This window comes from Neltuma alba, unplaced genomic scaffold (genome assembly GCF_004799145.2).
Source record: "Neltuma alba isolate B1F8T4 unplaced genomic scaffold, ASM479914v2 tig00003560_pilon, whole genome shotgun sequence".
Lineage (NCBI taxonomy): Eukaryota > Viridiplantae > Streptophyta > Magnoliopsida > Fabales > Fabaceae > Neltuma > Neltuma alba.
The window spans coordinates 1-16,670 of record NW_021633334.1 but is presented as its reverse complement, the minus strand read 5'-3'; the positions used below and the strand labels follow the sequence as shown (position 1 = coordinate 16,670).

Below are 16,670 nucleotides of genomic sequence, written 5' to 3'. Positions count from 1 at the left end.
GAAAGGGATTAAAATACCAAAACACGCTTACTGAGCGGCAATCAATGATGGTCGTGGAGGAAGACGACAATACTCAAATACTCAAAGACAGGCCAAAGTTTTTTGGTTCCCAGGAATTTCAGGCTTTTAAATACTCCTCTGATCCTAATTATAAGATCTAATTGACTTATTTGAGGAAATTAAAAAAGTAAGTTAAGTTGGTTATTTATAATAAATAAGTGTTGTTATTCCTAAAATATCCTTGCTAATTAATTATATTGGCTAAAACTATCATTATTAGAAGGATTATCTTGAAAAAAAATGCATAAATATAAGAGACAAAATGGATTGGGTCTTATAATTAAGACCAAATAAAAAGTCAAATTGGATTTTATAATAAGGACCGGAGGAGTATAAAGCAGCCCTCGCGCCACGAAACGAACCCGCAAGCCTGGACTCCGCGGGGCCGCCCACAACACAAATCAGGGTGCGATTTCACGATTAATTTCTTTATTTTTAATTATGTTGTTTTTAATATTTCTTTTATAATTTTTACGTTATATACATTTAATATTAAATATATAATACTTTTTATCATTAATATAAACACTAATCGACTAATTTAGAAAAATTAAAAAAAGTTAGTTAAATTAGTTATTTGTAATAAATAGATTATGTTTTATATTTAGAATCAAATTAAATATCAAACTAATTCTTATATTAAAGACAAAAAATAGTATTACTCAATACAAGTTATATCCTTTTTAGTTATTGCTCATCTAAACTGATTTTTTCATTAATCCTCCAAAAAAGTTTCAATTTATCAAACGGACTTATTTCAAAAACCAATCTAAATATAAATCACATTACACTAAAGTCAAATTGAAAAAATGTTACTTCTACACCGTTAAGGGGGTGTTTGGATGTTCCTGAAAGGTATTTTTTCGTCAATCGAAATAAACTCCTCTATATATTTATTTTATATATCGTAAAAACACTTTTAAAACTATGATTTTGATTCTATCCAAACACTTTCTTATTTTTTTTTTTCCTCTGGTATGTTCTCACCTGTAATTTTTTCCTGGCCAATTATTCTTGCCCGGAACTTTTTTTTAACCAGCATTTTTACCTGGAAAGTGACTGAGATCTTTAACTGTGAACGACATGACGACATAATCATGGTAGTATTTATCCTATGCTGACAAATTTCTAGTACCTTTGAAAACCAAAAAGGCGCCGTGATCCCGAGCTAGTTTGAATCAATGGAGGCAACAGGTGGACCATTCGTGAATTCACTTGAACCACCAGACAAATCCATGATAGCTGGAATAATAGCATGATAAAGGGTAATGAGGAAGAACCCTCAAAGTGGGGGAAGGAAGGCCAATCCCAATAAGCGGCAGCACTTGATTAACGAAGCACCGCCTACTAGAACGCCATGAAAATTCCCCTTAAAGAGCATACACAAAGTCTTCGATCTTGAGAGTTCAAAAGCCGATTTATTTTCTTTTGTCTTTATCTTTGTTTTCATTACTATTTATTGACTGAGACGTCAGACCCATCCCTTCCATTCCCGCCATCGCAATGCTTTCTTCATTCTCAGTCTCTTTGAGCTAGACAATGCCGGAGTTAGGGTTTCAGGAAGCAGCGCCGTCTGGTCGACCTGGTTTCAGGCCTCGCGATACTAGCCCTGACTCCGTCATTTTCACGCTTGACTCCAACTTCAGCCTCTTCTCCTCTGCTTCTGCAAGCGTCGATCGCCGATCCTTTGCGTCCGATGCTCATGACCATGACTCCTTAGCCTCTGAAATCTCCCCGGTACTTCTCACAATGGTTGCATTTTCATTTTCGTTCCTGCATTATTTATTTACTGATTTGTTTACTTGTATGTCGTCTTATGACATTTCGTTCTTATCCAGCAAAGGAGCTTCACGCAGTAATTTTCTTGAACTGCGGTTTCTGTCATTCAATGAAAAGTAATTAGTCACGTAATCTATGTGCTTCTTGCTAATTTGAACTAAAATTGGTGAAAACGAAGTTGACATTGAGTTTCTATGTCTCTCGGAAGGAAGAAAAACGACGAAAGGATCTAATTCTTTGTTTTCGGATAAATAAACGGTATCCCACCGTGCGAATTGCGATGGCACATGTGTGATTGGTCAAATCTTAGCTAATTACTTTGAGATTCGCCCAGTTTCTAGTGTTGATTTCTTGGATCTCTTGCAGCATTTGGCAGGCCATGATTATGAGATTTTTCACGAGAGTTGGAGTGGTCCAGATCCAGATCCAGACAAGCCTGCATTGCACAAGAAGAAGCACGGTCGTCTGTCTAGAAAGGGAGAAAAAGCGAAAGGTACGCTTTTGTTTTGTTGGAAAATTTCAAAATCCGCAAAGTGACTAGGCCCGGCCGGTTTTTAAATTTGACGTGCCCACTGACTTACTATCCGTCTCCTATTAATTTCACGTAGTTCAAAAGGATGACAGCGATGCTGGTGACACTGAAGACGGAAATCAACTCCTGCAATTGGATTCAGCGAGGAACTCCTTCTCTCTAGCTCTCAAAGGTACCTTTATCGCATCACACAATCCGAAGTAAAGCCTCTTCGCTCTGGTTTATTTTTTAGTCTCGCCTATTCACTTTACTTCTTCTCTTCTCTATAAAGAATGCCAAAATAGGAGAAGGTCCGAAGCTTTCTTGAAGAAGACAGACCGGCGAAGGCCTGCTTCTTTAGATCTCAACAATGCGACCGGAACTTCTCCTCGATTGGGAAACATGAGAAAGAATTCGGTTTATTCCCTAAGATCTGACGCTTTCCCCAGTCCTGCTACACCTGATTATCGAAAAGCGAGTGTTGCGATGCAAAAGGGTTGGAGCTCCGAGCGAGTTCCCTTGCACACAAATGCGAGCCGGAAGCATGTCGCTGGTGCCCTGTTACCTCTCAATAATGGAAGAACGTTGCCATCCAAATGGGAGGATGCCGAGAGATGGATTCTCAGTCCCGTTTCAGGAGATAGCACGGGGCGGGCTTCGCTTCCTGAGCCCCAAAGGAGGCCAAAGTCAAAGAGCGGTCCGCTTGGACCTCCTGGTGCTGGTTATTATTCACTGTATTCGCCGGCAGCACCAATGTTCGAAGGGGAAAATGCGGGGAATTTCATGGCTTGTTCTCCATTTTCAGGTGGTGTTATCTCAACTGATAGCTTGACAATTCAATCCAGTGACCCTCGTGGAATCCTTCCGATGCAAGCAGAATCTTGCATGGCCCGCTCAGTTAGTGTGCATGGATGCTCTGAGATGCAGGGCCAATCGTCAATGCCTTCCCAAGGTACTATATTCAATGTTCCAATCTTCCTTTCCATTTTACTTCAATGTTAGGTGCTTGCAATGACTATCTTTGAAGTTTGGAACATCGTCGAATATTTTTGATCTCAGAGAAAGAAACTATGAGGATCATCTGGTGTATAAGAGCTGAGAAGGATTGGCTAAAACAATTTTGCGTGGAATCTAGTTATCTAACTTTAAATGAACCTCGTGCAAACCCCCTAACGCATGTCAATATTTATTTGATATGCAGAATCTAACGAGTCATCATAACTATAAATGATGGTTTCCTTATATGACCACTCAACTGTGCTTCTATGCATCTTATGTTGCTCTCTTGCCCTTGGTTCTAGCAGAGAAAAAGTTTGGCGGCTTCAAAGATGCTGCCACCAATGTATCTGGTGCTATTTTAAGGAGGGACATGGCAACCCAGATGAGTCCAGAGGGTAGCCAATGTTCCTCTCCCAGCACGAGGACATCATTCTCTGCCTCCACACCATCTGTCCTGCCCATCACTGAATTGCAGGGTGTATCTTCCTCTAAAATGGATATCAGAGATGTGCAGGTTGATGAACGAGTCACCATGACAAGGTGGTCCAAGAAGCATAGAGCCCTCTTCTCAGGGAAAGGCTCAGAAAACGTTGACAAGCGGAAAAAGAAAGAAATAAGAGCTCATTCTTCATCTTGGGACCTGACTGGAACAGCAAAGACTCACTCAAAGTATGTCTTGTTTTTTATTATATTAGTTTTATGCAATTTCTTTTGTTAAATGAGGAAGAAAATGATACAGCAGGGCTTTATTAAACTCATGAATGATTACTAAATTGCAGGTCACAGTAGTCTAGGAGTTTATTGTGATTTGGTTACTAAATTGGCTATAATTTATTAGTATGATATGATTACTCGAGTAATCAATAATCCATCTTCATCCCCTTCCCAAGGGTGTAGAAGCGGACCATCACGACAGCATCCTGCATAATCAAAACTAGAGAACTGAAGTTTATAAAGTTCTCTGATCTGACAGTATCTGCCACGAGAAAAATCTCGCAATATCCTACTTAACAGTTGTTAGTGCTATCTCTATCTCTAATGTTAGTAAAATGCCAGCCTTTTTTCTTTTCCTTTTTGTTTAGGGCAAAAAGGGAGGAGGCCAAAATCACTGCATGGGAAAACTTGCAAAAGGCAAAAGCTGAGGCAGCGATACGGAAGCTAGAGGTAACTCTCTAATAACATATTTCCTTACCATCAGTTATCGGTGATAATTAAATTAAATTTCCCTCTTTTTCCTTAACATAATTTTGGTAATCCTAAGTTAGCAGATTGTAGCATATTTCCTGCTAACTTGACTATTGTGGGTCAGATTGTATGAATGTGAATTTTGCTTGCAGAAACAATGAATTATTATATTCATTATTTTATTTGTTATTTTAGATGAAGTTGGAAAAGAAGAGAGCATCTTCTATGGACAAGATCATGAGCAAGCTGAAATCAGCTCAAAAGAAAGCTCAGGAAATGAGAAGCTCAGTTTTAGCCAACGAGGCCAACGGACTTGCTGGAACTCCCCACAAGGCCATATCATTCCGTGGAAGCAGCCACATGGGTTCTTTGGGTGGTTGTTTCACCTGCCAGGCTTTTTGATGCACAGTCCAGTATTGTTAAGTTCTCAGTTCGCCTGATGCTGGGCAAATTTCCCTGTAAAATGTAGAGTTCAAACCTTGTCCTGTTTCAGAAATTACATCATTGTATGCTTCTGAATGGTAAATTTTTGTCAAATGGATACAGATTGCTGATAGGTAAACAGATGTTATTAGCTAGATATACAAGAATCATTTTCACGCGTTATTAGACTGTTTTGACTTTTCAAGCAGAGGCAAGTTATTGCTTTCTTCTGTCATATTATCCATTAATCCTCAGCTTTCCTTTAAAAATATAAATAAGCTGCAGTTTATTGTCGTCTCTGCAACTAAACATGAAACTTCTACTATTGACATCCATGTTTGGTCTGAGTGGTTTTCTGAGGGGTTCAAATGCGTCGGATGGAGGATATGAATGAATAGTGTGATGCAGAATGTAACTAGTAAATTAGTTTGATCGCCTTTTTCGCCCTATATAAATTCATGATGCATGTATTGGCGCGGCCCAAACTCTATGCGCGGTGTTTTGTAATTTTTTCGCCCAATTTTCCCGTTGAGATCTAATCCATCTATTATTACAGAGCAAAACGTCTCTACCGTTTGTCTTACAATTATAGAGACTGAAGTGCATCAATTTATGTTATTGCTCTCTCTCTAAACTTATTTCCTACCAAGTTTAAAGCACCTAATTTCGTTTTGAGAGAAGCTTAAGCAGTTGTTGCGCTAGAAGAACGCAAGAGAGCAGGTTAGAAGGGCGTATGTCGCAATGGACATGGTAAAGGTTAAAGCAGGAAATAAGGGTTGATTGGACGGGGTTCTGTTGAAGTTGGATCCATCATGTGTTGCTAGAAAGTTGGGTTTAGTTGGGTTCATTTTGTGGCCATTTCGGTTTATAGAATCTTCTCTTCCTGACTCATTGTTGCTGAATGCATAGGAAAGGCAAGCACGGCCCAAAACAAAATATAACCAGGCTCCTTCAAAGGGTCTTAGCCCAATTTTGTTTTGAAAAAGGAAGACGAAGAAGAAGGATCTTTCCATGGCAAACAAGGCCTTGACTAATCCAATCAAACCACCCGACATCAGTGTATTAAACTCTCGTTGAGTGTTTTATTGGTATCTCACTAATTGCTCGCGTTGTGCCATTCATTACTATATCAGCTATGCATTTGTTCCGTTTCTAACTTTACCAGTCACTACCTCAGCTGTGAGAGGACCGAATAGACAGCTTTTAATGTTCGGCTCAAAAAGAAATACTCTGCTTGTTGGCAATGACCGGCGACATCAACAATGCAAAGCCCACACTTCATTTCCCCATCCCCTCAGAGAAATGGCAGCGGTTTCAACTTCTTTACATTATATATAAACAAACACCAAGAATTAATTAAATTGGTAAGGAGTCAGTTCATAACTCATAAAGTATAAATTTAAATCTCACTGTTGATATGAGAACATTATTGATGCACAATTTGTAAATATTTTTTGAGTATGAAGATATGTTCTGGTCCAAATAAGTTCTTGGACCTAGCTCACTTATAATTTTTTTGTTAAAAAAAATATAGATATAAATAAAGTGATCTGTTTGAATTTATATTTTTGTTTCTATCCGATACTTGTAATTAATATGTGTGTTTTATGTTTTCTATTAGGTGCTAAATATAATTTGGGTCACTTTCTATCTTTTCTTTTACCTTTCATTTTCCTTTGTCATGCTCTTGTTGAAAATTTCTCACTCCAAGCTCAAAAGTCAAACCCATGGTCTCTCTGTGTTGGCGCCTGGGGCAAGACGGTCACATGGGTCTTCTGACAGCTTTCTCTGACCAAATTGTCTACTCATTTATGGCTCTTCTCCACGTATTTATTACTCTTCCACTCTCAGGTTCAGTTCTATAGAAGCATCACATTCTGGAATTCTAAAGTGAATATGGCATTTCGGGTCTTGCTAGGAGTTAGGACAATCAATTAACAAGGGTACAGAGACAAAGTCTTTTTTTTTATCCCCTATTTATTTATACGGTATTGAAAAAAATTTATTGTATGTATATATAATTTTATCTCTTATTTATTATTATATTGATTTTATTTACATCAATTATAATATACATTAAATAAATATAATAAAATTTAAGATTTTTTGTTTGTTTGTAAAACATGCTGAAAATACCTTATAAATAAGAATAGAGAAGTATTGTATTGAATATCCGACGTGGACATACACGTGAGATGACATGGCTCACTCGAGTTGACCATGTAGATGGAGATCACATGTCAAGGCATTGACAAGAAACGACTACTCATCGGCCTTCCCTGATTGTTATTTAAAAGTTTTAAACACCTGTTAGATCATCACGTGCACTTCTCGTGCATGTTCTGTCCCGCTTCTCATCTTTTATTACCCTCACTCATTATCACACACAACTCCATGCACTTACCCTCTAAAACTCAATCCTGTCATCTTAATCATTTCCTGCCATATCCTCACAGTCACAGCTACCTCCGATCGCAGGCAGTATCGAATTTTTGGTGCATCTATATATATATATATATATATATATTCAACAGTCTACTCCCAGGCACCCTGATCTCCACCAACACAAACTATATATCTTCTGTCACTTTAGATTGTCCAGGCGCACGAGCCCACATTGTGATTGTTCTTCATTTCTTATTAAGAAATAATGAAAACTGACTTTTCCAGTTTTCTAAAACAATCTTCTGCGTGCGAATGAGCTGCGCTCCAGATCTATTTGAATGAAGAAAGAAACCAAGAAAAGCTACACTGGCTAGAACCGGCGCTCAACTTTGACTACTAATAACAAAACTGAACATCCCAAAAAGGGGAGTACAAGCTTACTGTGTATAGATAAACAAGAACAGTCATGCGCGCGCCCACACACATATATATGAATGAAGAGAAAAACTGGAAAACTCGAAGTTATAATATTTGAACTTATGAGTCTCAGCAAAAGTGGTTCGGGTTAGGAGGAGGTTGAGAAAGCTTATGCAGAGAAAGATAATAAGAGGAAGGATTGGGGGGAGAGGACATGAAGAGAGGGAGTGGTGGTGGGGTATTGTTTGAGGTTGCTCGTTGGAGGGAGTGAACCTGGGACTGCAGGAATTTGAGGTAGTGAACAGCTTCGTCTAACATAGAGGCGATGTCCATTTTAGTGCCACCTGGCACCAATCTCTGCAATATCCTTATTCTCTCGCTGATTCTTTCTCTGCGATGGCGAGCCGCCACGCTTTGAGGGTCCTTTGATATCTTGACCTTCCTCCTCTTTGGAGGCTTCACTGACTCCGGGTCTATGTGTATTGGCTGCATCGCTGCTATCCTAAATATCATCTCCCTCATGGGGTTCTTCCCTCTTTCCGTCAAGTCTTGCTCTTGCTGTTGTGGCGTAGGGTTTCCCAGCGACGATGATGTGCTTGTTGTACTTGCGAGTGACCACCAGTTAGGTTTGCCGATCGCTGGTGTAGTTCCACAGAGCTCAGGTGGCGGCACAGGCAAGCCCGTCGCTTCATAATCTTCGATGTAATAAGCTGCTGAGAACTGGGGAGGCTGCGTCGTCGAGTCTATCTCATCTCGCGGCGACGCACATGAGAATGACCACTTTGGCCCATCTCCAGTGCCACAGTCCATCTGTATATGTATGGTTATAGCTACGAGCTGAGAGAGGTATATAAGGAATTAAAATATCAGACACAAACAAGGAGGAATCAATCAGGGGGATAGGAGCTGTTTGAGAACGCAGGCTGCTGCCCTACTGGTGAGAAAAGGAGAAACGATAGGGTGCTGAAAATATCAATATAATAGTGACATTGGAACAGACTGGCTGGCCAGCTGCACCAAGTTCCTAAGGAATTGACTTTATATACTCCTCGGTCCTAATTATAAGACCCAATTGACTTATTTGAGGGGATTAAGGAAGTAAATTAAGTTGGTTATTTATAATAATAAGTGTTGTCATTCCTAAAATATCTTGCTAATTAAGTATATGGCTAAAACTATCATTATTATAAGGATTATGTTGAAAAAAAATGCATAAATATAGAGACAAATGGATTGGGTCTTATAATTAGGACCAAATAAAAAGTCAAATTGGGTCTTATATATAAGGACCGGAGGAGTATATATATATAGTTGAACTGAATGTCTACTGTATATTGTGCAACAAGTGGCTTCATGTACAGTGACATGCACATTGAATAAACACCATCTATTTATTCTATATTCTGATATATATATATATATATATATATATATGGTCACAAATGACGCTTTAATATTCTTATTCTTTGTCAAATTAAGAAGTTTAGCCTCATCTTGAGTGTTTTTAATATATGTATATGCTTCCTATTGCGGAAAGAATCTTTCTTTGGTATCAAAATGAGAACACAGGGGGGTTGCGTGTCAATTATTGCGACCTCAAACAGCATTATTGTATGGTCAGGGTCTCAGGGAGGGATGCCATATACATACATATACATATATATATATATATATATATGCGCCGTCGAACTTGACGGAGACGGAGTGATAGAAGATATAGATATCAGCGAATAATACGTTTAATTAATTAATCTGCCATACAAATTACCACACTACATATAAGAGGATTGAAAGGATACGAGTGGGGAGCGTGGGGGTGGTTAATCAAGTTTGCCTTGGCACCAGGGTTCTTTCTCGTGTTGTTGTTGAGGGAAGAAGACCCACGCACGTGGGAGGTGTCAGAGATGATAGCCATCCAGCGGTGGTGGATGATTCAATGCACTGTATCATGGTTGATCATTTTGCCGCAGCTTCCAAGTAATAATAAGGGTCGATTGTGATGATGATGGTGATGATCAAGCCTCAAAATCATCCATTTATCTTTTCTCTGTTGACAATATTCCCCTTATGAAATAGAAACGGCTCAGCCTCCTTGTATATTGGCTTCTTATATAATTTTTGCATAATATATATTTTGACTAAAATAGAAAAAATCCCCTTAAATTTTGGATTAGTTGTATTTGTACATCACCTCCCTAACTTTTAAAAATTTAAATTAAAAATCTTGATATTTTATGTTTTGATTATAAACTCCCTTACTGTTAAAGTTTTCGTTAACTTTAACGAATTTTGCCATTTCACAATTTTTATCTATTTTATTATACATCACGTCAATTAACAAATAATATTTGACATTTGACATGAAATTTGAAATTTGAAAAAAATTTTCTAAAAACTTAAAATAAATTAACTAAATCTGAATGGTCTTTTTAAAATAAAAAAGTATAAAATACTTAAAATTACACGTCAAATGATAAGTATTATTTTTTTAATTGATATGATATATAATAAAAGGTTTAAAACTTGCAACATGGCAAAAATCACTAAAGTTAACAGTAATTTTAAAGGCAGAAAAATTTATAGTCAGAACATGAAATGTTAGAATTCTTAATTTTGAAAGTTAGAGAGGTGATATGCAACTAACCCAAAGTTCAGAGAGTTTTGTGTATTTTACCCTAATATTTTTGGGCAAAGTCATTTATATACTACCAAGTATCCCTCTTCTTTCATCACAAGATTAAAAGCTTCCCATTCTTTCAATTTTAAATTTAAATCTTGTCAAGATATGCTCATTGCGTTGAGGGTTTTTAAAAATTTTTCAGCAATTCTTCTTAAATGTGAATATAAAAAAATATATGTTTAACAAAATGATTGTTGAACACAATTTTTTTGCTAGGTATTGATATCCTCTTATCATGTCAGAGGCATTGTCAAACACTCAATGTAGGCATTGCTTCTAAAAGAAATTGAATATTGGTTTATCACTTTGTAAAGAATTAACCCTTTTTGTTATACCCAACCTTTATTGATTGGTTGAACACAATTTTTTAAATACTTTTTTTATCCAGTCAAATATTTAAATTCAGACTAGAACAAAGTTATTTGGGCTACATGATGTGGCTTTTATTGGCTTTTCTTATTATATTATAAGAGTTGAAGTCATATAGTCATAGTCTTCAACTCACTATCTCCTACTTCCCCTCATCATTATTTACTTCCAAGTGGCTAATATTTTCATTTCTCTTATACCAAAATTAAAGCACCTCTTTATATATGTGTATACTTGTGCGTTAATGCATTTAAGGGTTTGGAGATAAAAATGATTAATTATTTACAATACAATGCTTTCCCGGTTTCCCCATTAAAAATCTCGTATCATTACCAGAAATACATTTTCAAGAAGATTTAAAAAGGGTTATATTCGAAAATAAAATATTAGTTTCAAGCTTGGGCAAGCAACTAACCAAGTGCTGGGGTACACGCTTCAACTTGGTACGAGTCATCTGTTTCCACTGGTCCCCCTGAAATACATCCAAACCTTCTTCTCATGTCGAAGTATTTGAATCCTAATTTACACACACACACACACACAGCGACACACAAAACTCAATAAATGATCGTAGCAGCACAGGATTAATTGCGTTCATGCGTATATGTTTAAAACAAAAAACAGTATAAGGGGCATTCTAGATGGAGCTATTCTATTTCTTGGGACCAACCACGATGAGTGACTCAAAACCGGCGGAAGAGAGAAATGTTGTTGGCCACTTTTTTCCTTCATCTCTGAACTCATCTACCATGTACTGTTCCATTATTATTCGTGGCAACCTTCTCTGCATTCTAATAGAGAAGAGATTTTTGGGTGCTGATGGATTCTTTTTAGTTACTCTACATTCTGTCCCACCGTCTTCACAATGATTCTGTTGTGCTTTATTGGTTTATTGATATGAAGACATGAACGGAGCATACTTTACTGAATGTTTGCCACCTTTTGAATTCGTAGAGCCAGCTTCGCCGTTGGAAAAAACGCATGCAGGGGCGGGCTCATCAAAGCATATAATTGAAGCTGCTTTTCATTAATTTAAAGGGCAAAAAAAAGCCAATGATGTATTACAATCTGGAATGGTCCCCATCAGGTGTGTCAAACAGAGTGGCCGCATCTCTGATTACGTGTTTGTATGTGCATGATTCTTCATCTGTTCCCACTTGGGTCATCAACTCTGTGTTTAGCCAGTTGCGCAAACCATTGTACTCTCCAATAATCTCAACCATTTTTCAAGCTCCAATTCTGTTATTTCACTGTCACAATCCAATCTAGAGGTGGAGGAGGAGCAGGAGGAGGAAGAGGACCAAGAAGAAGGAGAAAGTGTATGACTATACTCGTTGATTAGAGAAGAAAAGAAAAGAAAGATACTTTCTACTACTGCCCCAAAAGAAACCAAGATACTTGGATGGCAGTTGAGGATTTGAGCAGAGTTACGATATAAAGGACCAGCCCAGCAGTAATTTTTCAAACGACACTCATTAGTCACAACACGACGTGGGGGGGTCCTGGGGGCTATATGTTGTCTTGTGTTCCTTACTGTGGTACTGTGAATTATGTATTTTACTATTTTGTCCTTTTATTTGGGTGATTCAAGGACCGAAATAACTGAAACTACAGTACAATGATCACAAAACAAACACCATAAAGCAGGCAGCGAAAAAAAAAAAAAAATCCTCAGCCACCATCCGGAGGGGAGTCGTACGTAAACCCGCCATTGTTCTGGGTTTTAAATTCTGCGTGTTCTGTGCTAATCCAAACAGGCTTTGTCATGGATTAGAGAGCCAGCGCAGGCCCAATGCCACACTACGATCTGAACAATTATTCTTAACTCCATAAGAAAAAAAAAAATCAGGGCCCAAGAAGACGGGGCTTGGGAGCTTCCCTGATTTTCCTCTTCCTGCTTTCCCCCAACATTTGGTCGAGTAAAGCATACGGCACATAAAAAGAAGAGAACAAGAATATAGCAGTAATAATAAATGATTGAAACGTTTGGCTAAAATAATAAAATAATCGAAATCTTTTCTAACAGTTACACGAATGCGTGTGAAGAAAATATTCACAGACTAGTTTCTGAATATAATATATATATATGACCAGTCAATGAGGGGCGTTGCCACAAAGCAGAAAAGAAATGAAAAAGAAACGCACTTCCTAAAGCGTCTTTTACCATCCACACCCACCCGCCTTTGCTTTCACTTCTTTGGTCTTTACCAGCGAAACCCTACAATACTATACACCCAGTTTTACTCTTTCGTTCGTTCCTGTCACATACACGTGCATCGTCCTCTTCCCTGCCCACAAAGGACAAATCGTTTATACCGCTTATCCTCCGATAGCGATGTAACTTCTCTGCATTATTTACTTATTTGCATTAGTTTCCTGGTTAATCCTCCTTCGCACAGTGTTATTTTAATTTTAATTGAATTTTGAAGAATCATAAGCCTACGTACACTGCTGTATATTTCAACGAGAGAGTCTTTTTGACCGCTTTATTAAGAAGCTGTGTTTGGTATACTACGGTAGGATAAAAGGTGCGTCTGAAAGCAGCAGGCCTTCCTCGTTTTAAAGTTCTCTTTTTCCTATTCTATTGTTAGTGACCAACAGTTTCTTCAGACCAACTTAATTATCCTGCCGCGCCACAAAAATGTTCCCAGCTTTACCTTATTTTAAATTTTTATGTTCGTCCTGAATTATTTGAATCTTTATTGATCGTCTCTGCTCTAGGCTCGAGAGACGCCCTAAGCACTCGCCTTCTCTCTCGCAGTGTTCTGGGTTTGTGGCATTTAATTTAATGCCCCTCATTCGTGAATGTGAACACGAACACGAATATACTGAGATTAAAATAACGAGGAGAAGGTAAAGAAAAGAAGGGTCAAACTTTATGAGAGAGTACTTTACCCTGATAGGGATGTAGCACGACCCGACAAGGAGAAAAGACACGAGGGTTCTTGGGCAAAGGGCGCGAATTGTTCATACTTGATGCAGCGGGTAAGCCCCCCAGCTATTGTGACTTGTGAGTGATAATAATAATGGCCAGTATTAGTGTTGCAGTCTGAGAGGAAGAAGCCAAGAGAGAGACCAAGAGGAGGGAATGGAGGGAAAAAGAGTGTGGAATCCAAAGAGAATTGAAAAAACGTTAATCAGATGACTACTTAAAGTAGGAAAAGGCAAAGGTTTCTGGTCCGAAGAGGAAGAAGTATAGAAGCTTTGATAGAAACATCTCAAATAACATTTTTAGCCACTTTCCTCCCACATTTCGCTTTCATCGGATTATTCGTATCCTTGTATCTTCCTTCTCTTGATTTCTAGTTTTCATTATTTTGTTCCTATCTTTCGCCTCTCTCCCTTCTCTCTGTAGTTCCCTTTGTTTTTTGGGGGGGAAGCGGCTTTTACTTTTTTACCCTACTGACGATTCATTAAATCATGAGGCAGAATTATTGTCCATGACATGGGTATGATAACCTTCTTTTCCCCCATAATCATAGTAATATACTCTCTTCTGCTGAAATGATAATATAATTATATAGGAATACTATGATGGGGAGAAAACAATGACGAGCACAATCATTCTGAGCGGAATTTTTTCTTGAGCAAGTAGACCTGATTAGCTGTCACCTACTTTATAGTATTATCACTCGTCTTTTCATGGGATTTTTGAATTGAGATGCAAAGTATTCTGTGTTGCTTGCCGGTACATTGAAGCCATTAGTGGGGGCTGGGTAGAGAAAGCCCTAGAGATTTTTTTTTTTTTTTTGCCTGAGCCAGCTAGTCTAGCCTAGCTTATTGTTCTCAGCTTTTGAGTTTTGACCCAATGGAACTGTACGGAACTCCCCCCCCCCAACCCACTTCCCTCTGCCGCTGGCATTTATGTAACTGAAGCATGCAGAGAGCAAACTCAGAAAAAGGGGGAGATATGAAACTGATGAAAGAAAAGATCCCAAAATCGAAAGCAATAAATTGCACCAATGGAAAGGAAGACAGTATAAGTAAAACAGAAAGAACAGTTTGAACATTAAAGTTTGGATTCATTTGACCTTCACTCAGACCACATCCACCGTCCATCAATGGGGGTTGGTTGGGCGGAGCAAAGATATAATATGGGGCACTAAGTTATATGTACACAGAATCACAAACAGCCGCAGGCACGCACACACACAAGTATCCATCAATATCATCTGCCTTTGTCTGAGACTCAAAATTAAGGATGGGAAATAAATAGATTTAGAAAGGAAAAAAATCAAACAAGTGAATCTAAAAGCAACTAACAAGTCGAAGGAGGCATGAGATTCAAGCCCAAGTCATTCTTTTCCAAAGCGAAACGAGCCTTGCTGGTGTCCGATGAATTGGAGGGATTAAAAACCGTACTCAGGGTGCACCCTTTTCTCTAGACTGAAGCGATACACCAAAAGAGCTTGGTCTTGCAGCTGTTACTGCTGGGGTCTTCAACTATGGTTATGGAGCTCTTTGATGTGTTGGTAGGTGAGTTCACAATAGGCGGAGTTTGCTTATTGTTCATGGAATAGTACCCCAAAAGCTGGTTCAGGGGCCTTTGCACCATGGAACCAGTGGGGGTGGTGGTGGTCATAGGTGGAGAGAGCAAAGAGGAAGGGTAGGAACTGCTCGGAGGGACTGGTTTGACATGGTTCTGAACGAACGAAGTAGATGATGTCGTTATAAAGCTTCTTCATGTGTGCGAGCTCGGACATGAGCATGTTGTTACTTCGTCTGAGCCTTTCGTTGTCCTCGGAAAGAGCGGTGAAGGAAGAGTTGTAGTTGGTGCCGTTGATGAGGGAAGAAAACAGGAGCCGGAGAAGTGAGCGGCGGCGAGTCACACCAATTGTGCTGGTCGTCGGAGTCGCTGGGAGGAGAGATGCTGAGCCTGGAAGGAAAGGGAAAGAAAGAGGGGACGCCGACGCCGTGGTGGTTCTGATGATGATGAGGCTGAGCCGTTTTCCTGCGGTGGATCTCGCACAGCAAGTGCTTCTCTCCTTCTTAAAGAATTCATTCGCGAACTCCCACCGGTCCGGCACAATCTTTCTGAAACCCTAGTTCAGTTGAAAAAAACACAAGATCAAACAGTCAATACTAAAAACAGAAGAAGAAGAAGAAGAAGCTCAAATATCGGGGAGAGAAGATGGCGAGATATGCATAAAGAGAAAAAGAATACATACATAGGTGTTGAGCTGGCGAACGAAGCTGGAGAAGTTGTTGTGCTTGAAGTAGTTGGGGAGGAGATCGCGGGCGAACTCGGGGGGGCGCCAAACGACGAAAGTGGTGTCGTCTTCCCCCCAGGAGACGATGTGATCGGTGGCGGGATCATCGACGAGCTGGTAGGTCTTGGTGAGGAAGGGAGCGGGCACCGACTTGTGGGAGTCAAGGGACAGCAATATGGCATCGCAATTGTCTAGCAGAAGAGCCATGTGTCGCTGAGCTCTCGCGACTGAGGCTGGTGGAAGTCCGTGATATATCAGAGAAAGCGGGAGAGTGAGGCGTGTGGGTACTTAAGGAGAGGGGGAGGAGAGAGAGAGAAGAAGGAACTGGTGTCCTCGTGTTCCTGTGTATTGCGATTTGGCAAATGCTTTGTCGCTTTATTTATTACTCTCTTTCTTTCGCCCTACAGAGATATAGCCATATATATATATATATATATGTAGATATAGAAGATGAAGGTGGGTTAGAATTTGTGGGGTATTAGGATTATAATAACAATGATGGGTAATTAAAGAGAGCATATTTTTTGATTGGCACACTCCTCGGGTATGTAGTGAGAGAGAATAAGTGTCTGTCTGTCTAGGACTGTGAAATAAGGGCCTTTCAAGACAAACCCGTGACTCTCTCTCTCTCTATCCCTGACATGGATCCACC

At 39.1% G+C, this 16,670-nt stretch overlaps 2 protein-coding genes and 1 pseudogene across 2 annotated transcripts; 1 reads left to right on the top strand and 2 right to left on the bottom strand.

Annotated features, from left to right (window-relative positions):
- Positions 1 to 1,274: 1,274 nt before the first annotated feature.
- Positions 1,275 to 5,192, top strand: LOC114741894 (uncharacterized). Its single transcript, XM_028930146.1, has 7 exons — positions 1,275 to 1,797; positions 2,206 to 2,332; positions 2,448 to 2,543; positions 2,643 to 3,302; positions 3,655 to 4,018; positions 4,432 to 4,513; positions 4,730 to 5,192. The coding sequence occupies exons 1-7, from the start codon at positions 1,600 to 1,602 to the stop codon at positions 4,934 to 4,936; spliced, it is 1,734 nt and encodes a 577-aa protein (XP_028785979.1). The 5' UTR covers positions 1,275 to 1,599; the 3' UTR covers positions 4,937 to 5,192.
- Positions 5,193 to 7,888: 2,696 nt separating this feature from the next.
- On the bottom strand, positions 7,889 to 8,569 carry LOC114741896 (transcription factor HEC1-like). The gene has a single exon (XM_028930148.1). It carries the CDS (start codon positions 8,567 to 8,569, stop codon positions 7,889 to 7,891), a length of 681 nt encoding a protein of 226 aa, XP_028785981.1.
- Positions 8,570 to 14,792: 6,223 nt separating this feature from the next.
- On the bottom strand, positions 14,793 to 16,372 carry LOC114741904 (heat stress transcription factor B-4-like; annotated as a pseudogene).
- Between the last annotated feature and the right edge of the window lie 298 nt (positions 16,373 to 16,670).